At 39.6% G+C, this 25005-nt stretch overlaps 2 protein-coding genes across 2 annotated transcripts; both read left to right on the forward strand.

Annotated features, from left to right (window-relative positions):
- Nucleotides 1–923: 923 nt before the first annotated feature.
- Nucleotides 924–2847, forward strand: LOC116267663 (26.5 kDa heat shock protein, mitochondrial). Its single transcript, XM_031649529.2, has 2 exons — nucleotides 924–1700; nucleotides 2141–2847. Exons 1-2 carry the CDS (start codon nucleotides 1439–1441, stop codon nucleotides 2584–2586), a joined length of 708 nt encoding a protein of 235 aa, XP_031505389.1. The 5' UTR covers nucleotides 924–1438; the 3' UTR covers nucleotides 2587–2847.
- Nucleotides 2848–18072: 15225 nt separating this feature from the next.
- On the forward strand, nucleotides 18073–21866 carry LOC116267592 (EIN3-binding F-box protein 1-like). The gene is made up of 2 exons (XM_031649419.2): nucleotides 18073–18395; nucleotides 19047–21866. The coding sequence occupies exons 1-2, from the start codon at nucleotides 18371–18373 to the stop codon at nucleotides 21071–21073; spliced, it is 2052 nt and encodes a 683-aa protein (XP_031505279.1). The 5' UTR covers nucleotides 18073–18370; the 3' UTR covers nucleotides 21074–21866.
- Nucleotides 21867–25005: the final 3139 nt, after the last annotated feature.

The raw sequence follows: 25005 nt of genomic DNA on the forward strand, positions 1-25005 counted from the left end.
CCACACATGCCCACAAAAAATTGTTTAATTTCATATTGAAAGTTCATGGCAGTTTTTTTCATTTACTTACAGATTCCTCTTAAAAATTTAAAATTATGTAACTAATGCTCCTTAGCCAAAATTTTCTCGCTCCACTTCCATTTTTAGAAAGTGATTGAGTAAATAGCACCCGCTTGCAGGAGAGCTAGCCCAATAACCCACTTTAGAAGTAACAGCTCCAATGCGAATACCAAAAAAAAAAATGCATTGACCCTTTGAAGGAGAAGATCATAGCAGCTTAACAAGAACAGAGGATGTGACAAGGATGCTTCTTCCTATTAAACCAGATCTCAAAGCCATACCTAATCCCGTGCGTGTAGCAATTCTGAATTTTAATAAAATAAAACCGGAAAAAAATGTGTGGTGTTTAAGAAAATAAATGTGGAGTTAGCACTCGTACAATGTAATTCAAAACGTATGGTTTACGACAATCTAGTGCTAAAATTCTCTCTATTTGAATTTTCTATTTAATGGAAATCAAGTAGATCGCTGACCTTTTAAATTTGGTATTAGAGCGGCTTTAAAGCGAGTTCGATTATCCAACATATGGTAGTTTCTGTAAACGGTAATCTAGAGAGAATATAAACAATTGCGAACAGGTTGGATATAATCCATGGCAACTAACCTCTTCCCAAAATCTCCCATCTCTATAATTTATGCAAACAGGATAATCCTTCAAACTTGCAGGGAATTCGAAAATTTCAGCATAAATGAGGACAGTGGTGTTGAAATTTTATTGAAATTCGTCAAGGTTTCTGCTTCTGCAAATAATTGCTGTCGAACTTTAAACTACAAGCAAACTGTTCAGTCCCATTGCATACAAATGAAAAGTGATTCAAAACTAAAAAAACAGTGTGATATTTCTCCCTTTCAGTTATGAGGACGTAAAGAAAACATGTTGCTGTTTACCAGCGAACTGTTCATTCCTATTATATAACAAATCGATATTTGCGTAAAATAAGCTGCTGGTGCGTTTAGAGAGAGAGAGAAAGAGAGAGATGTGTCCAGGTGTCTTTGCCTGAAGCTGAACGTGTCAGTTGATGGGTTTTCCAGCAATGTGCTTCTCCATCCTTCTGCCGCTTTCTCATTTCCTCATGATAATGACACTTAGAACCTTCGAGGCCAGTTAATCATCCTTGATTAAAGCAGGATCCAAACCCTCTCCTTCTCGCTTTTGAACGTTGCATTTGATGCGTCTTCTAGCAACGCAGCTTCTCCATCCTTCTGCCGCTTCCCATTTCCACGTTCTCATGCATCGAAGCTTCGAGTTCATTTAGTCTTCCTTCCTTCATTAAGCAGCATCCAGATCTTCTCCTCCTCGCCTTTCCTCTCGTGTGCGATCTGAACATATCAAGGACCCTTACCTCTAAACTCACTCTGTCTCTCTGTGCCTGGAGAAATGGCTCTGGTGTCTCGTTTATCTTTGAAAAGTGCGGTAAGAAGGGCACTCTCTATTGGGCAGCGTGAGAAGTTGGGCATCCGTTGGCTTTCGAATTCGGTGGAGAAACCCGAACAAGGCTCCTACTCCTCCCCTGGTCAAGACATCGCAGTTTCCGACAAAGAGGAGAAAAGCAGGACACCTTCCAGGCGCGGCGGAGGAAGGTGGCGCAGGAGCAGAGCTGGACGGGACACCTCTGGCCTTGTCCCTTTCGGTTTTGATGGTGAGATATCCCCTTTCCCTTAACCACTATATTGTTTTACATGCTTATTTGCTTTATCTAACTGCATAATCACTTAAGAAATTTGTATGGGGCAACTTTGATTTCTAAATGTGTGTTTTCAACAACAAGAACAAGAAAACGAAAATCACCAGCCTATAGTGTAAAACATCAAGTTTTTAAGAAATCTATCACCTATGGTTTAGCAAATGAACAATGGTGAGCATATCTGTATGTTCAGTACACATGTTTATAGTATTGATTTTGAGTGTCCCAACATGTCTGAGAGTCAGCAATTTGTAAAAAAAATTTAATCAGCAGTACCCACACCCATAACAGTTTGATCCATTAATGGTGGACGAAGAACGTTAATGATGCAACCGACTAAGTGCAACTAATGATTCGTGTTTAATTTCATGATTTTGTTGTTCGCTCCAAGTCAGATTTCTTTGCACCGATGGGTCTGGGAACCAGAATGCAGCAGGCCCTCGACAACCTGAACAGGATGTTGGGGAGCTTCTCGCCGGCGAGGTTCGACGATGACCTGATGACGGACATGTCGCCGGACTACTGGTTGACGGAGGACGACGGGTCGTACAGGGTGAGGTTCGAGATGCCTGGGCTCAGCAAGGACGACGTCAAGGTCACGGTTCGAGAGGGCTACCTGATGGTGAGGGGGGAACACAAGGAAAGTAGGGAGGACTCCGGCGGAGAAGGGCCCGGGAGCGTGTGGTCGAGGAGCTACGGCTACTACTCCTCCAGCTTCCTGCTGCCGGAAAACGTGAAACCCGAGGAGATAAAGGCGGAGATGAAGCACGGGGTGCTGGAGATCGTGATTCCTAAGGCGGAGGGCGAGGCAAGGAATGTGAAGGAGATACAGGTGATCTGAGAAATGGCAGAGGTGGCTGTGTTATGGGGAGCAGCTGATTCGCTTTTGCTGTGTTTTGAGTTCATCTGTATGGGGAAAATGTTACTATATGGCTGTTTAGGTTTTTGCGTGTGACATGTGTGCAGGCCTTTGCCTCTTCCTGAAGAGAGAAAGGCTAATGCATAATCGGTCGGTTGAATGTAAATTCTCGCTGTATTTCATACTTGATTCCTGGGTCACTCTTTATCTCAGAACACTTTTCAAAAGCCGAACCAGATTTGTTGAAGTTCACCAAATAAGATTTAACTCGGTCCCTGTAGATTTATGAAGAGTAAAACTAACACAACTCCGATCTCCTTGTAGCAATATGCTTATGTTAGCTGTACGTTTTAAGATTCTAACTAATGGAGCGACCTATACTGCTCTAATGAGAAAAGCTGCCATCTTATGGCAGAAATCAGATATGCATATGTCGAAAAAAGCTCTAAACCTGGGGTAAAAAACGACAGGTGAGATGACATATTTCAGATCACTGTGCTTTCCTATAGAAAATGACAAATCAATCACAAGAGGTGAAAACAACTTTACCTTTGTTCTTTTGAGATAAAGATCCCTGAAGAGAAACAGGAGATAAAGATCCCTACAGAGAAACAGTAAAAGAGATCAGTCAGTTATGCGGACCTTCTCTCTCGCCATTAGCATTTATATACATATGGTGAACTAATATATAACCAAGCTAATATGCACGTATGGTTCTGCCCCTGCATATAGCTGAACTTGACTCAAAAACCTCCCATTTCTGACTCCAGAGAATGACCAAACCGGTAATAGAGAAGCAACTTAGTGCCCGGTTTGCGTGGAAAGCACTCGTCAGTCATCCCTACCAAGTTCATACGTTTGCTGTGTTCGTCTTTTGGTGTAGACTCTGTCATCATGGCAGCAGGATCCATTCTTATGTAGTTTTTGTCTACCTTTATCAACTTTTGCTTAAGAATATCTCATATGTAATGATGTACAACACTTTTTATTCAAAAATGTTAGATTAACCTTTTCACTAAATGAATAGCATTTTGGCTTGTTTCCCCATTCCACGCTTGTAGTTGCTAGCTCTTCCATCTGTTGCCTCGACCCTATTCCTGCATATTTTGTTTCCCTTTTGGTTTCGCCATTGATGACCAACAACCTGACCTCCTTCCTTCTCTCTCAGGTTTAACCCTACCATTGTCAGGTCTGTGGGATATTCAGCATGTTTGGGTGAGGAAACTAGGGGCATTTGGCAATAGAGGCACTTTGTGAGTGTCTCATGAATCTACCCAAATAAATTAGAGAAGGTTCATTGGACACTAAACTGTTGTTTTATTAACATTCCTTAATTTTTCTGGGCAGATTCATGAAACATTCATAATGTATCCCTGCTGCCAAACTACCCTTAAATGTTATTGGTTGGTAATATCCCTGCATGTTCATCATCGGTCTCACCCTTGCTGCTGTACTGATCAAACTAAGAGATTACTACCTGAAGTCATTCACCAGCAAGCGGGGAGCCGCAAACACTGGTCAATCAGCTTGCCCTTATCCTAGCACTGAAAATAGTTATTGATGCTCTCAAGTACTTTATGCTCCTTCATTTTGTCATGGAAAATTTCTTAATTTATAGCAACGCAGAGACCACACTCTGAAAAGGGTTTACTCTTGCTCTATATTTAGTATTCATAAATGCATTTGTATATGTCTAGACGTGCATATAAACATGAACACATGCATATTGTGTGCTATGAGCTTGTTCTGCCTGGATCTGAGTTTGGGCTTTTCTTACAGTAAAAAAAATTAAGTTTCAAGTGCATCTCTTCGGTTTCATTATGATTGAACACTCATAATAGTTATCATGTTTAAGAGAGATTGCTAGCAGTTATCTTTTTCAACTGATAGCCTTAATTTTGAAGAGTGGAAAGGGAAGTTTTATTTCAACTTCTTTTGCGGCATCTTCTTTTTGAGCGTTATATGTATATGGCATGGTTCAATTTGATTCAATTTAGGACTAGTTTCTTCACCACCTCTTTTGTTTTCTCTCTCATTCGTACCCCCCATTTTTCTGTTTCATTTTTTGTTTCACAGTCATCCTCTCTATATAGTCTTAGGAATGGAAAGAGCTAGACTTAAAAGTTCATATCTCATTTTCAGACTGGTTTCACTCATTCCTCATATATATTTGTGGGAAATTACTATTTACATGTTTGACAGGGCATTATGCGGATCAAGAAAAGGGGATTTGAGTGATTCAATTTCTTATAATATGTTTAATTCTATGCTAACAAGGGCATGTTGTTGATTGAACTGCATGGCCAAGTTGTGGTCAAATTTTTTATCTTCTTGCAATCATATTGTCTCTCTTTTTCCTGAGCAATGTGGCCACTTGGATGCATAGTAACATGTATGATGATTATACCGGCCTTTTACGGGGGAAAAAAAAGTTCATGGTTAGAGGTCGGACCCTTCTTATGCTACTGAGATTTTCTTTGTTTATACTAATGATCTCTCAAAACACACCTTTTTATGATCTAAAGCTATCAAATACAACTTAAATTTCAAATTTGAACTAATGAAATGTCACCTTATGGGGCCAAGTTCATGTGCTGGAAAAGATGTCACATAATACACCTTGCTTACTTCTAAAATGGCGTTTTAGGCTGTCAGTTAAACATGGCGTTGTATTCTACTAAATCTATACTAGAAATGAATAAGAGACTGTAGAAATTCACAATAAATTGTCAAATCAAGTTGACTAATGGTTCACGAAGTAGCACGTAAAGTTATTTTCCCAAAAAAATTGGTTTCCATTGGCAAAAACATTTACTTCACACGTGATCTACGAGACTATTGATCATCAGATGATGGGACTTCTATTAAACTCAAAACAAGATCAGCCAAAAAAATTTCACCTATTTATTGGCCCTTGAGCATTAAAGCTTGAGTTGGTCTTTCTTATCTTTTCTCTTTCATTTATGTTCAACAAGATAAAGTATTGAGAGGTGTAGCATAGCTAGCCCGATTGATAGAGAAAATGACACAAATAGGCATACCATGAGTTCATTGGACCCTAAAGCAGTTCTAGAGACAAGAAGGTCTACTCTGTACTTTCGTTTAGTTTTCTTCCCTTTGACATCTGAGGGGGATGATCATGTCTTCTTTGAAGCCCTTGGGCCTCTCAAGGGACGGATGGTCGATCTAGATTCATTGATCCTTAGGCGCAAATACAGACTATTTTTTTTTTCCGTCTGCTTTCTCCATGACCATTTTTCTTTCTTTCTGTTTCCCTTGTCCGACTCCCTTTCAACAACTAGGAACCAAGCAGAGGAGATGACGCGCATAACGATAAGGCCGTGGCCGTAAAACCCGCACGAAGGCCACACTACCTTCCTTCCTCGCGTCATCGTTTTCCTCCGTTTCACCAGAAACAGTAGAAAAAAGAAAAGCCTTCAAGTGGCGCGCCGTTCATGATCTTCCACCTCTTTGAAGACCCAGAGGCCGCCTGTTTTACTGCATCTCTGTATATGGAAGACGCACCGTCCAAAACTCATCGTCATCTGTACATCACCTCGCAACGTCTCGATCTTCTCGTCTTTTGGTTCTTTTTTTTTTTTTCTCTCTCTCTTTCTTGTTTCCTTCTCTTTCTTTTTCTTGGAGCCAGTGGAGAGCAAATTAGCCGGACCTGAACTCGCAGCCATCGAGAGCTACAGGTGTACGTGGGATGGAGAGCATCCAAGTATTTCGAGCTCTCATCAAAGTGATTTATTACTCCCACCATCCATTTTAGTTGGATGCATGAATTTCAACGAAGCACTGCTTCTAATGGCGCTGCATTGTTTGTTCCAAATTTAAGTCAGATTCCTAAAACAACAATGCATCAGGATTTCTATTACCAACCTGAGAAGCTTAGTGTAGTTGATCAGACTTAGCGTAGTTGATTAGACTGATGTTGGTGAAAAGTCTAGCCATCAAGTTGATTCCTGCCGATTTAAATTCTGAAACAGCTCTAAACCTCGGGTAACTTACAGTAATTTCTTCTATTATCAAACATCCCCTTAAAGATTTGGGTACATGAACGTGAATGTGAACCCACATTGGATTCAAACCCACAATCTGGTTTTTGATTACCAAATCTGAAATCCGATAAGGACCCCACTCGTTATACGTGCTTAGCTAGGATGCCAACAATGCGATATCCTTTAGTTTTTGAGATGAATTGGTTTCACAAAGCATTCTGTTCACCCCATTCATTGTTGAGTTTGCCACCACTGTCAAAGCAAACTTGCCTTTTACTAGATTTTGATGAGAAAAATATTTTGCAAAGTACCATGAGTTTCAATTAGTGTTGCAGCTTCATGTCCTTGTCTCTTAAGGCTTGTTTAGTTAAACAGTATGTAATTGTTTCATAAATATGACCCAAAAATTGAGGTAGATTTATGAAACGCGTTAAAAAAATGTTATATGAATCTGTCTCAAATGTTGGGGCAAATTTATGAGACAATTAAATTGTCCATTTGCAAATGGGCACTTATGTACTTTAATGTTTCTTCCATAAGAAAGAAATTTATGGGGCAGCCAGTTGGGTGAGCTACATCTAGCAAGTGGTTAAATTAAATGTGGGTTTAGTACATTGATCTGCTTTATGCAGGTGAAACGAGTTATCATGGCCTTTTCCAAAGTTAAAATAGTAGTGGTGGGTCTGTTCTACCAATATATATATTCACAAAAATGTTTTATGTTCATTCTTTCACAAACAAAAAGCATGACCAATTTTCCTAGGTACAAAAGCTACCAACCTATATTTTTAGATCAGATTTCACATATACGGAAAGCTTCAACCAACAATTTTCCATATTGAAGTTGAGGTAGATCAACCTATATGGAAGAAATGAACTGCAACCACACATGCGAAATGGATTCATATGAGATGCAAGAAAGCCCAAGGTCATATGATTGTTCTTATATATTTAATATTACTTTATTCTAAAAGCATATATAAATGAAATGATTGTCATGATTCTAATATCATATTAGTATAATTTGTGCTTAGACAACCATCCCCTTTTTGAGTTTTGAATTCAAAACAGGCGTTAGGTTTGAGTTTATTGTGTGAAACCTTTTTCTATTGTCCCAAACTTTTCAAGATGCATAAGGCTACAAATTAAAACAACAACTATTGAACATCTGAGCGACAAATTGTTTCTTCTACCAGCAGATGCCTCTTGTGGCTTCTTTGGTAGTTGAGGCAACGTGGTACTGTTGTTTACTGGTCAAGGGAAACAGTTTAAAGAAAAGAACTGAAATCAAGAGTTCATTTATTTGGAACGGTCAAGTGGTTGAGCTACCAAATGAAGCATCATGTGATTGATTCCTTGGTTAGGTGCTTTAAATGAACTCCAAAGAGTTGTTATCAATGATATTTATGTCACTGCAGCTAAAGAAAGTTTATCATTAATGTAGGCTCTTGATTATAGTATCCAATTAATCATTCATCAAGAGTTCTAAGCAAAGTTTTTCTTGGGTATAAAAAGGAAGAGTTGTTTCTTGGGAAAACTTCGGCAAACATATTAAAATAAAATGCAGCCAAAAATCTAAAATTCAAAATGAAAAAAAAAATGTCAAAATAAAACTATGGTAATAAAAAACTCAAGAAGTGTAAACATGCATCGAAAAAAAGAGCAAAAAATGTGTTTTTTCGCATTTTTTCACATGACCTGTTTTGAACCGGTTTAAAGCATTTTTTTTTCGGGAAAATGCATTTTCTGTAGCGATGTTTAGCTGTGTTTGAACTTTTTGCAAAAGCTAGATTTTTTCGCTTCCCACAATATGTAAACATCGCATATTCATCAAGATTATTTATATCGCTGCTTGTAGAGCTTAACGGGAATGATTAATTGGGCACTATAATCAAGTGCCTACGTTAATGATAAACTTTCTTTAGCTGCAGTGACATAAATATCATTGATAATAACTGTTTGGAGCTCATTTAAAGCACCTAACCAAGGAATCAATCACATGATTCTTCATTTAGTAGCTCAACCACTAGGCCGTTCCAAATAAATGAACTCTTGATTTCGGTTCTTTTCTTTAAACAGTTCCCCTTGACCAGTAAACAACAGTACCATGTTGCCTCAACTACCAAAGAAGCCACAGGAAGCATCTGCTGGTAGAAGGAACAATTTGTCAATTTGATGTCCATATGATGGTGTCTAGGGAAGACAATGACATTGTTTAGATGCTACTAGGGTTACCAACTCTGTCCTAACTGTGGAATATGGCACCATTTTTAGTTATAGTTTGCCTTCTTTAAGCTTCACTTTCTAGTTTATTTTTCTATTAGTTGGCTTCTAGATCAGAGCCAGAAATTTCTAGCTGAGGGGCACTTTAAGTTTAAATTTCAAACTTTAAGGGGCACTTATATGTCAAAAACCAGAAAATTAATTAAGTTTTTATATGTAAATAAAGTAAATTTTGGCTCCGCCATTGGTTGTAGTTACTGCAGGTTCCATTAGTTCTTGTTTAATTTGTAGTCTTATGCATCATGTCTACTGTAATTGACAAACATGGGGGAAAATGTCTTAGGACAGTCGGTCCCCATTGTAAAGAATACAATGGAAATGGTTGTGCCCATAGGCAACTATTTTATGAAGGGAAGCTCTCGTAACTAAAGTGAAGCTGTCGTCGATAGGATCTGCCTTTAGTCTATTACAGTTAGGACTTGTGTTGGGTCTCCCGAATACCATAATTAACATAGTCGGGTGTCTTAGTCAAATCCAGACTCAGGTCACATTGGGACTCTACTTCTCAAAGCATATCACATCGCTGGTATAATGAGTCGGGTCCTTATCGGATCTAGGATTTGGTCATCAAAAACCATACAGTGAGCTTGAATTCAATGAGGGTTCACATTCATGTTCATTTACCCAAAGCTTTTTAAAGGGGTGTTCGAGAATAGGAAAGATATTTAATAGGCAGTTTTTATAGTTTAGGACTGCTTTAGAATTTGGATGGAGAGTTGTGTATTTATCAATTAGAGTATTGTGTATCCCTCACTTGAGAAATAAGATTCACAGAAATAAATTTGACGACCAAACTTTCACAAACCCACCAACTACACTGTATCTCTCGCATCATGAAACACTAACAGAGTGTTGTTTAATGAATCTGACTTAAACTTGCAACCAAGTAAAATGCAGCGCCATTAGAAGAAGTGCTTCGCGGAAATTCATGCATCTAGCTAAAATGGTGGAAGTAATAAATTAATTTGATGATGAGAACTCGAAAGACTTGGATGCTCGATTCCACGTACACCTGAAGAGATCGATGGCTGCCATCAGGAGAGTTCAGACGGCACCAAGAAAACAAAGAAAGCAAGAAAAAAAGAAATGCGGCAACAGACGAGAAGATCGAGAGTTGCGAGGTGATGTAAAGATGACGATGAATTTTGGACGGTGCGTCTTCCATATATAATGATGCAGTAAAACGGGCGGCCTCATGAACGGCGCGCCACTTTTTCTCGTCAACGCTTTTCTTTTTTTCTACAGTTTCTGGTGAAACGGAGGAAAACGATGATGCGAGGAAGGAAGGGAGTGTGGCCTTCGCGTGGGTTTAGCGGCCACAACTTTATCGTTGTGCGCGTCATCTTCTCCACTTGGTTCGTAGTTGGAGAAAGGGAAACGGAAAAGAGAAACAGAAAGAAAGAAAAGACGGTCATGGAGAAAGAAGACTAATCTGTATTTGTGCGCAAGGCACAATGAATCTACGTCGACCTTCCCGTGGTTGGACCCTTGAGAAGGCCTGAGGGAGCAAAATTCCTTTCCTCCTTTCACATGATCGTCGCCTTAAATGCCAAAGGGAAGAAAACGAAACAAAGTTCGGTGTGAATGAGGCCCGCTGTTTCATGCTCCTCCTAAACAGTGGCTTGGAAAAGGGCAGAAGTCATCTTCCTAGTCTTGTTTTTATGGGGAGCCAATAGGGGTGAACACCAGCAGAGTCGAGCTTGAGTTCAGTCAACTCGAGCTTGGTTCGACTACTGAAACATTTTGACTCGAGCTCGAGAATAGCTCGATGGAAGCAACTCGAGCTCGACTCAGTAGTTACGTGTTGAGCTCGAGCTCGACTCGATTAAGGCTCAATATACTCGTTTGAATAGACTTGATATTCATTGTTACGTGTCTAGCTCGAGTTCGACTCGATTAAGGCCCGACAAACTCATTTGAATATAATTGATATTCACTGTTACGTATTTAGCTCAAGTTCAACTCGATTAAGGCCCGACAAACTCATTTGAATATAATTGATATTCACTGTTACGTATTTAGCTCAAGTTCAACTCGATTAACAAACTCGTAAACTTGTTTGCTCGGCAAACTCCAATAAAGCTCAAGCATGACTCGGCAGTTACATGTTGCGCTTGAACTCAACTCAATTATTTGAACGTATCGACTCATGAACTCGAGCTCGGCTCATTAAGCAAATGACTCGGTTCGAGCAGAGCTTTAACGAGCGAGCTCGACTCGTTCACTAAGCTTTCAAAAAACATACTATGTAGGACATATGTTCCATGGGACCTCTACCTATCTTCTGCTTCAAAGTTTAGGTGAACTCATAGTATACTTGTCAACTAAAGTGTCTCTACTAGTAGTTCAAAAAAGTACCACTTATAAAAATCAAACTGATGACTAAGCTCTGACCTGTCAGCCCAACCATACACCTCTCGACACTTCACCTAATTAAACATAAAAGAGAAAGATAAAAAAAAAAGTTCAAGTTTCATGCCCAACGGCTAACAAATAGATGATATTCTTGTGGCTGGTCTTGTTTTGAGTTTAATCATGGCGTTATTTTTCATTGAGCAAGTGCATATTTAATAAAATTAAATAAGATCATTCTAAGAAGTGCCACCAACTGTATCAATAGTCTCGTGGGTCTCGTGTGAAACAATGTTTTTGTCAAATGGAAACCAACTCTTTATTGGAAAATAACTTTATATGTTACTTTGTGAACCATTAGTCAAATTGATTTGGCAATTTATTGTGAATTTCTACAGTCTCTTATTCACTTCTAGTCTAGATTTTATAGAAATATAATGGCGTGTTTAATTGACAGCCTAAAACGCCGTTTGCAGAAGTAAACCGTGTTTAAGGTAGTATTATGTGACACCCAGAATTGAGTTTTTTTTTTTTTTTTTTCCGTCACATGAACAACTTGGGCCCCTAAGGTGGCATTTTATTACTATGAATTTGAAATCTATGGATCTGAAGTGAATCTGATTTATGGTTGTTCAAATCAAGGGTCGGTTTTGATGTGTTTTTGCTAATGCGACATAAGATTCACACTTAAAATCCTTATTTACTTCTTTGTATTGAGAAAATGTCGGATTTTAAGTTCGGTTTAGATATACAGTTTTCAAATCCTAAAGATCCCAAATTCGAGGCCATCAAATGTCCCTTAAATGTTTCAAAAAAAAAAATTTGATTTGGTCTTTTTATCATCCAGATGTACAAACCAAGTTTTAAAAACATTTTCACAAATCCGGCTGTTAGTAAACAACTTTTTCTTAAAGATGTCATCCAAACACAACGTTAATCTTTAACTTGTAACAATTTTCTATAACATTGACATCAATTTTTTTTTCGATTAATTGTTGGGAATTAGCTAATAAGATGAACCTCCTAATGAGGAAGACGAAAATATGCTTGCAAGTGGGATGACAACTTTATGAAATGTGAATTGGTCGCGTTTGCCATTTCTACTTAAGATCTAAATATTTTGGGAAGTTGATCAACTTGCTAAGACTTCTTTTTTCAAAAAAAAATTGACAAGTTGCAGTAAACAAAGAGCTTTCCCTTTTCTTTTCCTTAAAGGATGCGAAAGTTAGTAAATAAATTAAGCAAATATTAATTTAATAGGAGAGAGATGTGAATATAGATAAATTATTGAGGCAACATGGGGACGAGGAAAAGATGGACCAATCATCGGACTTAAAGTACCCACTTTATGCCGGGGTGGTGTACGTAACTCGGTCTCATCGAGACGGTGACCAAGAGTTGGCGTTCTACGTTTGATAGGAAAAAAATATATTATAATAAAATATAGAAAGCATAACAAGGATATGCCCCCATGGTCCCACCTCAACCAAACAAGTGGGTCGGCTTTCACAGCTGCAAATTCAAGCATCAATATCTAATAATAACGAGTAACAAAACAATAATAATAATAACAGAAATTTAGAAAATATATGGAGACATATATGTACATGTATTTGGTAATAAAAAAATAAACTTTTGGATAATGTCTTAGAAACACAATTAAGTTTTTTATTTAAAAAAAGTAAGTTAAGTACGGGCAAGAGAGAGCCTAGAATTTTGTTTCATAAAGTATTAAATATATAGCGATCATGAAATAGTAATTGAGTCTTGAAAAATTGTTTCATATAACTAGACCCAAGACCCAAGACCACTCAAATCCAACACTAAAGTGGTTGAAGGAAGTGTGATATTTCCCTCCTCCCTAAACGTGAGTGATTACTAAGCTGGGCGAAGTTATATAATATGCTAAAATCATTAAAAACTGCCCTCTATATAAGCAATAACTTTTTCAGTAGCGTCCTTAAATGTTCCTTCCTGGTAATTTGCGTTTAACTGTACCTTTATAAGTTTTTCGTTAACATTTAATTTTTTTTAGGCGAGTCATTTATCAATGATAAAAATTAGTTACCCAGGAAATAGTTAATTTTTCAACGTTAAATTTTTTGATGAATTTTTAATAATTTAATAGATTGCTTAATGAAAGTAAACCTTTTTAATTAATTTTAGGAAAAGAGAAATGTGTTTTGAACAGTATCTTAAAGGTTTTGTTTCACCATCAACAACAACAATTCACGGAAGTGAGTGACAATTTCTTTATGAAGAGAAGAGAGAGAGACTGGGTTTGGTTATTCACTAATACGTGTTAGATGCGCATCAAGGAGGAATTATAAAGAATATGCGTCTATTCATATATTTAATGCCAAGATTCTCTTCAACTAGAAGACGCCGCAAATTCGACTTAAAAATGAAAAAAAAAAGACTTTTATTATCAATAGGTGATTAAAAAAAGAAGATGACTTTATGACATCCATTTGAGATCCCAAACACGAGTCGAGCCGTATGGCTTGCATGGGACATGACCTCACCTTAAATTAAAAAAAAAATTACATGTAAGTTTTAAAAAATTTCATTTGTGCTATATAAAAATTTTTAAAAATGATATTTTAGTTCTAATTAAAATTTATAAACTTTAATTCGGTTTGCCTAATGAAAAATTTCTAATTTCGCCTTTAATCCGAAATATTTAAAAATAGTTGATACGTTGTCCATATAACCAATCTTAACTCTACATTAGAGATTGGGGCATTTGAAATCCATTATTTGTTCGAACAATGTGAATCAAATATCAGCCTTTGAGTTAATTAAGATCCAAGCTACCAGCCGCTCACTAAAAATTTATTTCAAATTTTCAAATTTACCTTAAAAGGGTAGACAACTGAGACATTCTAGTTGCCAGAGAGATACTCCCAAGAGACCAAAGCCTCGCCTCATTTTTCCTTGTTTGTTTTGGAATATGGGTAGAATCAGTTTATTAGAACTCGTGAATTCGTTGATCCTTATAAAAAAAAAAATTATTTGCACTTATAAGCCAAAATTCAATTTTTTGTCGTTCTAAACATGGTTGGCAGCTTTCCATAATCCATTAGTTGGCAAAACACGAGTTTACCTAACCTGAAAAGTATATGCGCATTTATTTCAAAAGAAACGTAGTCTAAAGTAATGTTAAATTTAAATTCAAAGGCTGATTTGGAATGCTGCCTAATGGAATAACATAAACACATTTGGAGTTTAAAAAAATGTTCATTTGGCAGCTCACCTTTTCCTGATTCATGAAGCGACCAATTATTTAAATCTAAACATGTGTTCCTCGTTACAAAGAACTTAAGATATTCCTAGTCATGACAAGAACACATGAGTGGACTCGTGAAGTGCTCTGCAAGTGACTGGAAACTAAAACTGTCTAAAATAATGCAATTTGAAATAAAATAGAGCTAAATGCAGGTATTTAGTGCGCTTATTCTAAATCAATGAAAGCCGGATTCTTTCACACATTTATGCATCGTTTAGGGTTGCATAAAGACTCGAGCCATCTCGAAATCGCTTGAAAAAACTTGGCTCGAGCTCGACTCATTTATAAACGAGTCAAATTTGAGTTGCAAAAACTAAAGTAGTTGAAAACTTACAAAATAAACGAGTGGAATTCCACTTCACACAAGATCCGAAATGAAGCATCGTTGAAAACTCACAAAAGAAAAATCAAGTGGAAGGAAGGCTCCTTTTTTTTTTGGTTCTCTCGAACCGCGTGATGAAAGGAGGCCGTCCATGCATGAACCAGCCCGTGAAAAAAAGTTCCGGTCGATGCCCACTTGGTGGCGGCCACTCGGTGATCGTGCCAATGGTTTTCAGGTATATCATGAGGGTAATTCAACCAAATGATAACATCAACAAATCCAAAGTATAAGACAATATGATAAAAAAATAAACATTATATATATATATATATAAGATATCAGAGAGTGGGTGCATCTCTGGACGTGTGCCAGTTATTGGTGTCCCGGCGAGCCCGCCGGCATCAGGCGACACCACCGGCTGGCAGTAGAAACGTTGGTTGGAGGGAGGGAGAGAGAGAAAGGAAAACTCCAATAATCTTCACTAGATTATTTGATCTTAATGAGGGATAAAAACTATGCTAGTGTTTTCTTCTTTACAGTATACCACGATCTTAAGAGTCAATTCATGGAAAACATACTTTAAGTAAATCACTTTTTGAATAAAATGAAGCTTTTATAATAACAAAAAATGAAAATTCCCGGCGACATTAAAAATTCAATTTCTTTCATAAAACCAACTTATTTAAACTAAAACATGCTTTATCTCAAATTAATTTTAATGAACCTTATTACATATGATGTTTAAACAAAAAAATTACCAAAATTATTCAGTACTTCTTTACCATGAAGTGGCATGTGTGATGACATCTTGTTTGTGCTCGGTTAGTCACGCCATTATTGATGGAGGACCCTATGACGTTGAACATGTGAACATACTTGAAATAATTTTCAAATCTCATAATCTTCAATTATTTAGTGTGATTTGTGCGTTAAAGTGTTCCATCATCGCATGCTCTACCATTAATTGCACTAGGCAAAAAGTAAAACAAAAAAAAATTAATAAAAAAATACACAATGGAAGATTTTTATTTTAACTATAATAAAGTTCTTACTAAGAGTTTCCCTTTTTTTTTGTTATATTTTTTAAAGTAATTTTTAAATTTTTTGTCTAATAAAGGCCTGACGTAAAAAAGTTGTTGCTCACCCTTGTGAAATTTTACATATTTCGTGTTTCCCTTTCAAAACAAAAAATGCAGACATATATTAGACAAATAAACTTTTCATCCCCAAACCTGTTTTGCCGAGGTATCATAAAAAAGAGGCTGAGTTTTGTAGCTTTTCTAATAATGTTACAATTTTCTTGACAAATATTAAAAGCTTCGGCGAAATATCTGTATTTTTCAATACTACCTTCCATAACATCATTATCCTCTTACCTAACCTTTTTTTTTTTTTAATTTCCCAAGCTTACAAATTTTATTTCAGCCCCTAATACGTGGTTCTTTGTTATCCAATAACATATAACTTGCTTAATCCGGCTTTGTGAACTCTATTTGAAAATCAAGCTCATAAATTACTATTGAAAAGTTGTGCTGGCGACCGTGCTTTCGGTATTATGTCATTTCGTCACAATTAACAACAGGTGGCAAAGTTTATGACCTATCATTAATTAGTTGTTTTGTACATTTCATTTGTGACGGTGGAATAATACAACAATATTTTTTCTTACTTGTTTCTTAACTTAAACTTCAAACAAGTTGAAAAAAATTCAAAAAATATGTAACCAAATGTCGGGATTGTGGATCAATTCCCGGCACGAAGAATTTTCAGGACTTATTAGCAGTAAAAGATATCACATGTTAGTGGACTGAGATGTTGGTGTCCCACACGCATATGCTTGGATGGCCACGAGTTGACGGTGCATTTGAGGTGCATGAACATGAACTGCTTCTGCTTTTGTGTTATTTTTACATGCAAAGAATTGAGATACAGTTCACTTAGAACTCACATTGATTGCAAAATACTTCGCTTTTCAAAGGCCCCACACATGTAACTTATTTCTGGTGATGGGGAGCGTAGGGACTTCGGTTCTATTATTAAATGATAGGATGAAATACACTTCTTACTTACCCAAACACAGTTGATGGACGTGCTACTAGCTTCAACTTTCGTAGCCTAAATAACCCTATAAAATTATAAGAGTCCGACCTCAAGAAAGAGTTTGAAATTAAATCACAAAGAAATTTCAACACAAGCAATATAGCTAATTTGCGGTTTACTGAGGTTGCATTTGATAGTTTTAGATCATACATTCAAAGCTGCATTAAAAAGTGTGTTTTGAAAGATCTTCTGGCGTAACTTGATTTTAAAGTCATGCTATATGTTAAAAACCATGGATATAAGAAGGTACAACCTTAAATCGAGGGATATGAGAGCCTAGCCATAGATCTCAGATATGCGGTGAAACAGACACAACTCAATTTAGTTCAGCTATACATTTACTCGTAACTGAAACGCAAACCCAAACCAAAATCCAAAGTCAGATACTGGGGGAAGATCTGCCTCATAACCTCGCTAAGTCGGGTACAAATTTCAATTTGAATTATACTAAATCCGAATCCGATTCAAATTACTGATGCTATCTGAAGAAGGGCCAAAGCTGAATATGAGTTTCAATTTGAATTATATGGCTTTTCAATTTGAGTTGTACTAAATCGAAAGCCAGTACAGATTACTTCCAACAAAAAGGCTGAAGATGCTCGAGGAAGCAGAGGATCCCTCCCCTTCTCTTGTTTTGAAAGTCAATGATTGTTTCCCAATTTGAATAAACTCGTGGTCAGTCCGTCCGTCAATTAAAGTGTCACACTATCACCATTTATAATTCAAAATCACCATTTATGATTCAAATAAATAATGCTTACCAACATTGGATGAGAGTCATCGGACCAACTAGGCTCGAATTCTCATGGGTCTAAGTGCGGACCAGGACTAACGCGGTTTTGGTTCGGTTTGCGAGGAGGCGGCCAAAGGGAAGGAAGGGTAAAAACGTAAATTTGGTGGGAAAGAAGAAAGAAAGAAGGGGGAGGATGCTCATGGGAAGATGCATTGAATCAGCATGGCGTGGGGATAGAAAGCGAGTGTGGACGAATCTGGAAGATATCGTCATATATCGAAAACCAGGAAACCCTGACACGGAGTGAGAGAAGAGAAAGGTAAGAGGGTCAAGAAAGGAATTAAAGGGAGGAGAAGGGGGAGCTGCATCTGCCTCAATTCGTCCCTCTTTATTTGTTGAGGAGGAGGAGGAGGTGGTGGTGGTGGAGGTGGCGGAGGAGTGGTGGGGGTCGAAGGGTCCGGGGACGACGGCTCACGAGTTCAGACCAAGCCCAGCATCTGTGATTCATTGCGGCGTCTCTTCCCTGTTTTCTGTTGGAGGAGGACCTAGTCTGTGATGCATTCGGGGTTTGGAGGGGACTTGCCGCTTTTACAGGTGATTCTGTTGCTGGTGCTGCTGTTGGTTGCTGGCTGTGAGCCGTCGTTAGTGTTTCTGTTCTCCCCGGCGAAATTCACGACGCCCTTATGCCTCCCCTCGTCAAGTATTTTGGTAAGGGATCGATCTCCTTCTCCTTCTTCTTCTCTTTCTAATTAGAAGCTTTCTCTTTTTCTTTTTTGATGATCTCGCTGTTGGTTTTTGGTTGGTGTTGCATGCGTTCCTCTCTTCTTTCTACCTTACACGAGAGAGGCGGTCCCATGATCTCTTTATCGTTTTCTTTTTTGATTTTCGTGGAAGAAACGGGTCTTCTGTTCCATGCTGTCTATCTTGTTTGAAGATTGGTGCCTGGAAATTTTGCTTTTTACCTCCAATTCTCTGCTCCTCGGGTTTGTAGCTGGCGTTTAGCTTTTCTCTTGTTTTTGGTATTGGTTTCGATGTCTGATGGATTTTCTTCAACGAAAGGAGTTTCTTCACGTTGTGAAAAGGTTGTGTGTTTGAAGTTTTGAACACCTGGGCATTTTCTTTTTCGATGAATGCTGACCATTCGTCGTCTTAACGAAGGCCACTTTCTTTTCCGGTAAACGATTTTTGTTTGGGGAGTGTTACAGAAGCTTTCATTGCATATCATGTTGTACCCTTCTATGACTATTCTTTCTTTGTCTTCCTTTTATTTTTCTTTGGTTTTGGAAGATTCTTTGTTTCCTTCCTCCCTGGACAAATGGCATGACAAATTTCTTGGCATCGGATTTTGTTTACCTACAGGGGATGAAGTTTTCTGCCCCGGCGGCCCTTTCAACTCCGACTTCATGGATTCGAGCCTCATGCTTTCTCCATCGCCTTTTGTCGATGTCTTCTGCCCACGGCGAAAGCGCGCTCGCATCAGCGCCCCTTTCATCCAAAGAGAACAAGAGCCGGCCTCGAGAAAGATCGTCCCTTCCATCGACGTCCTCCCCGATGAGTGCCTCTTTGAGGTCTTCGCGCGGTTACCCAGCATTCGTGACCGCAGCGCCTGTGCCTGCGTCTCCAAGCGATGGCTTATGCTGCAGAGCAGCATCCGCGGGTCTGAGTTTGCTTCGACTCCCGCCTGTTGCGGTTCCGTGACTGCCACAAAGGTGGCGTCTGCAACCGAGAAAGATACGACAAAGGCCGCTTTGGCTGTGAAGGATGCTAATGGCGAGAGGGTTCTTCCTGCAACCATTGAAGTCGATGGCGGTGATGAAGAGGAGGAAGCTGCCGACTGCGATGCTGGCCATCTTACACGGTCTTTGCAGGGCAAGAAGGCAACCGATGTTAGACTTGCCGCCATTTCCGTTGGTGCCGCCAAGCTCGGCGGGTTGGGCAAGCTTCTGATACGGGGTAGTAATGCAATTCGTGGTGTTACTGATGTTGGTCTCTCTGCCATCGCTCGTGGGTGTCCCTCCCTCAGGGTTCTCTCCCTCTGGAACCTCTCCTCTGTCAGCGACAAATCAATCTGTGAGATCGCTGAAGGTTGTCACCTACTGGAGAAGCTTGATCTTTGCCATTGCCCGAACGTTTCTGACAAGGCGTTGCTTGCCATTGCTGCGAAGTGCCCGAATTTGTCGTCTGTTTCCTTGGAGTCCTGCCCACTTATCGGAAACGAAGGTCTTCCGGCCATCGGCCGTTCCTGTCTGAACCTTCGGTCCATCAGCATCAAGGATTGCCCGCTTGTTGGTGATCAGGGTATTGCAGGCCTGGTTGCCTCTGCTGCTGCACTTTCAAGGATCAAGCTTCAGGGTGTGAACATCTCTGATGTGTCACTTGCAGTTATCGGTCACTATGGCAAATCGGTGGCCGAATTGTCCTTCACAGGTCTTCAGCATGTTGGTGAGCGTGGCTTCTGGGCTCTGGGCAATGCCCATGGCCTGAACAAGCTCAGGACCCTCCATGTCTCTTCCTGCAATGGGATGACAGATATGGGTCTTGAAGCTGTTGGTGTTGGTTGCCCTGTTCTGAAACATCTGTGCCTTCGGAGGTGCTGCTTGCTGTCAGACAGTGGGTTGAGAGCCTTCGCCAGAACAGTGGTGGCGCTTGAGAATTTGCTGTTGGAAGAGTGCAACTGGATTACTCAAACTGGTGTCTTGGATTCTTTCTCCAACTGCAAGGCGAACCTAAAGTCACTTAGTCTGGTGAAATGCGTAGGGATCAATGATGTTGATGATGGTTTAAGTCCCCTGCCTCTGTGTGCCTCTCTGCATTCACTGACCATCCGTGGTTGCTCTGGTTTTGGAAGTCGTGGCGTGGCTGTTGTTGGGAAGGTCTGCCCCAATTTGCAAAATGTTGATTTCAGTGGAGTGAGTGGCCTTAGAGACTCTGATCTGCTGTCTCTGACGGAGAATTGCAGAGCTGGCCTCACCAAGCTGAACCTGAACGGCTGTGTAAACCTTACAGACGATGCCATCATCCGGTTGGTGATGTTCCATGGTGGAAGCCTGCGACTCCTGAACCTTGGTGGTTGCAGGAGTTTAACCGATGAGAGTCTTAAGGTCATACTGGCCAATTGCCCACTGCTGCAGGAACTGAACATGTCTGGATGCTCGATTACAGACCAAGGTTTTTTTTCTTTCAACTCATCTAACAAGGGACTGCTGCCGGATCTTCAGATCCTCTCCCTCTCCGGATGTTCGCAAGTTTCAGAGAAAAGCTTGCAGGTTTTGGGGTACCTGAGCGGTTCTCTGGTCGGTCTCAACCTTCAACATTGCAACCTGATCAGCAGTAAGGCAGTTGGATGGCTTGGCGAGCGGATGTGGGGATGTGACATCCTCTCTTGATCTGGACAAATTGAAATAGGAATCGGTGGTTGGACGAAGAAAGCACATCTGATTCAGTATCTCCTTCCGAGAGGGGATTTTTGAGACGGTTCTTTCACGTCTCCACCATACCATCTTTTTTGTTCTTTTTTTTGGGCTCATTTGTTTGGTCTTCTACAATGGGCCTTCTGCAGTGAAGAAGTAGAAGGAAAAACAGTCGGAGGAGAAAACAAACCAGGTTGTTTTCAAGGGGGTTCTCTGCCCCGTCCTGTTTTTGCGGGTTCTTCCTTCCATCTTGGTGGAAGAGAAGTGTTCGTTCACCATCAAGCGTCCTTACCGCTCGGTGGTTTTTGACTGGACGGAGCAGTTCCTTCTGAAGAGTCACCATGGTTCTCATTCTCCAGAAGATAGGTCTTTCTTTTTTAGTTACTGTAGCGTTTTTAACAGGGACCCTGTTTCGTGTTCACCCTGGTGTTTTGACCGTTGCCTCTTCATTGCACATGGTGGTTGAGCACTGTGCAGCTTTTCCAGTATCTTTTCTGCGCTAAGAGGCTCTGTGGTCTATGTTTCTCATGGTGACTGTTGTATGTTTCCATGCTGGGTCTCGTTATTACGTCATGTATGCAGCTGGTTTTGTGGCTTGGATCTCTTTTTCTCTGCCTCTCAGGCTTTAGTGATGGCAGCGATTCGTTTGTGTCTGCCATGACAACCAGGTGCTGGTTTTTTCGCCTCTAGGCCTTGTGTTTTACCGGGCTGTTCTCTGCAAGGGCTGTATCCTTTCGTGGTTATGTTAATGCAATTGGGTTTTATCTAAGTGCTCTCTCTCTCTCTATATATATATATATATATGTGTGTATATATATATATATATATATAAGGTTTGCCTTCAAGAACAAAGAAGTCGGAATCTCATCGGACTCTTAATTGGGTAGTCGTGGGAAATCTCTAAAGTGATTATGTTATGTGATCCTTGAAGCGATTGTTCTACTTGTTTACTCACAGATAATAATGGATACAATCTGTCCTGATCCTCTCTTTGTATTTGGTTCTCAGTTGGAAGTTATAGACGTATAAAACAAGAATCTAATTGTGGATAATCTCTACAACGGTGGCCAAGCAATTGGTCTCTAATTATGGATTCTCAATCAGAACCTGTGGAAGTAAGAATAAGCATCTGATCATGGGTAATCTCTAGATTGATCCTGGAAGCAATGTCTGCTCTAAAAATGTAAGCCTAAATGTTAGCAGCTTCTCTACCATATTCTTCCGGACCTCCTGCTCAGGAGACAGATAAGAACTCTGAGCGCACGAACTTTTTTCTGAATTCTCTGCAAAACAGAACTTCATTACCTCTATTAACTTATAAGACTGACTTCAATGGCAGACACGCCTGGGTGGGTTTTTATTCCCAAGCATTCTGTCTTTTTCATTGGCAGACTCAACCATTTAAAGCTGCCCCATCTCTAGGACGTCTGGTTGTAGGAATTGGAAATCGAAACAGAGTTGAAACGATTTCAACGTAACATATAGTGAAATGCTAATGATCGGATGGATCTATATTGTTAGGAAATCCAAGTTCGACTGCTGAATGGATTCGAATTGATATACGGTCTCATAAACAAGTTCTATTTTAAGAAAAAAATTTGACTGAGAATCTGACTGTTACATACATGAGAGCATATGTTAGAGGGGCTTGAACACAGTTTTAATAGATATAGATATTGAAGGTGAATTTAAATCCAAATCCGGTTAAGACAAATTTAGTAGAACCGTTTTGCATCTTTACTAACATTCAACGGCTCTAAATGCATCGCCCGCTCGTCTTTTTCTCTCCCTCTTGGGTCGTCCCTCCATCGTTTCAACCGAATCTCAAGCATCTTTGGCTGTCTTAAGTCCGGCCAGCTTGTGCCACCACAAAACAAGATCAAACACAAATTACAGCGTAAAGTTTTTCCTCCTCTTCCTGCGAGCCCACTGTTGATTAACATGAAACCTGCTCAACTACACAGGAAAAAGAAAAAGAAAAAAAAAAAAGAACAAGAACGAAAGGAGAGGAAAAGTAAACAACAAACAGGAAAGCTAAAGCAGAACATGGATTTAATGGTCGGGAGGTAAGTACAAACAGAAAGCTAAAGAAGAACAAGGATTTAATTGCTGGGAGGTAAGTACAGAAAGGTTGCAGGTGAAGACAAACATTTACAGTATCTGCATTCAATGGTTCCAACAAGATTGGGCAGTAGCTAGATGGCCTTTACGTCTCCCTGATAGAGACAAGCGAGAGAGCAAGGAGCAAGCCAAGCGCCAGCCGCCCACCTGGCCAATTATTGTTTCTTCGCTTTTGAGTTATAATTGTATGGCCATTGCTGCCTTCCAGATGTCGCATCGCCCACGTTATATCGGCGACAAAACGGCCCTTCGTTTCTGTCAAGAGCCGGGGCAGCCCCAGCCGTCCATTGCTGAACAAGGACTCAGATTCACCCTGTTAGACTTGGCTTTTTTCTCTTTCTTTGCCGAGGGCAGTACGTGGTCGCCATGTGCAGCGACATCTGCAGCGTCAAATCTGCTATGCCTGCTGACCGTGGCTCGTGTTCCTCGTGATACCTGAACGAAAGGGTCGAGGCAAAGCACGGAGCGAGCCTGCTGGCCACAAGCGCTGCTGCCCTCCTGTAGAGGGCCTGGTCATCCCGTCTTGTACGTAGCAGAGGCGCAGGCGCAGGCGCCGGCGGCCGGCAGAGGAAGGTATGCTCCAAGGTGGGCAGTGTCCGCTTCGAGTTTTTTGAGATCATGTTCGCCTGTAAGCGACAGGAGAGTAGTGTTTTGGAAAACTAAACCAAAGATTTTGTACTTGAGATCTCTTTTCATCATATATACTATCCTAAATAGGAGCCACAAGTAGAGTTTGATTAACTCGAGAGCTAAAGTTTTGATCGATAGTAGTATCGAGAAAAAAAATTACAGTTATTTTTTTATTTGATGATTTTTATATAGGAAAAGAGTAACCCTTTATGAAAATCACACACAGTAATTTTTGCTTTTAATTACTTGCAAAGGCAAGCGCAGAAATAAAAAAAATGTTAACACTTTTTTCCGGTTGCTCTTTGAAGAGTTCAAGACCGAATATCTTGCATCGTCTTTGTAAAACAAAGAAGAAGAAAGTCTTAAATTGTGTATTCATCGTCTGGTTGTGAAAAATAATGAAAGAGGAGGGAGACAAGAATGCAGTTTTACCTTCACATTCCAAAACATTTTGACTTCAGACTTTAGAAACACAGATGAAAAAATAATATATAAAGGGAAACTTTTATATGCATGTGTGTTGTCGAGGGATATGAATATAAGTGCACATGTATACACTCATGTATCCGGTGGTCTGCGAGCCCTCTAGCCCCAGGATCCAGAGCAGCCTAGTCCTACATTACATTATTCAACTCAGTGTTACACATTTATATGTGTATGAATTAGTATGTAGTGTATGCACATTTTACTTTTAGGCATCCCTACCATGTGTATAGAGAGTCAAGGAAGAAATTTTAGTAGGACCACATGAGAAGCAAGATATAATCAATTGCATCTAAACAACAATTTTTTGGGTCTTTTTTTCCCTCTCATTGCATCTAAACAACAATTTTGTGGCATCAAGGGCATGCCACATACGTGCCCTACGCCTGCCCATTTGAGTTATGCCCCTCGGGGCAATCGTGCCATTGAAAATTTTCTGGAAAAACAAAAATGTGAGGAAGATCAACACAACTCATATGGCACTAATACTAAAGAGCCAATGCATATCCAACATCATAAATTTCCAACAAATATCCTTCTATAATAGCATACTAAAATTCATATGCAGAATAATGGTCCGCCAACTTAGGCTTATTCCGTGTCAAAGATGCCACGAAATTGTTCACTCAATGCACCCCGGAAAAGGCAAAAACAACGCCACAAATTAGGATGAG

Source organism: Nymphaea colorata, chromosome 14 (assembly GCF_008831285.2).
Source record: "Nymphaea colorata isolate Beijing-Zhang1983 chromosome 14, ASM883128v2, whole genome shotgun sequence".
Taxonomy (NCBI): Eukaryota; Viridiplantae; Streptophyta; class Magnoliopsida; order Nymphaeales; family Nymphaeaceae; genus Nymphaea; species Nymphaea colorata.

Coding starts and splice junctions, on each gene's coding strand:
- LOC116267663 (XM_031649529.2), top strand. CDS start 1,439: ATGGCTCTGGTGTCTCGTTTATCTTTGAAAAGTGCGGTAAGAAGGGCA. Junction 1,701..2,140: donor TGTCCCTTTCGGTTTTGATG/GTGAGATATCCC, acceptor GCTCCAAGTCAG/ATTTCTTTGCACCGATGGGT.
- LOC116267592 (XM_031649419.2), top strand. CDS start 18,371: ATGCCTCCCCTCGTCAAGTATTTTG. Junction 18,396..19,046: donor TCCCCTCGTCAAGTATTTTG/GTAAGGGATCGA, acceptor GTTTACCTACAG/GGGATGAAGTTTTCTGCCCC.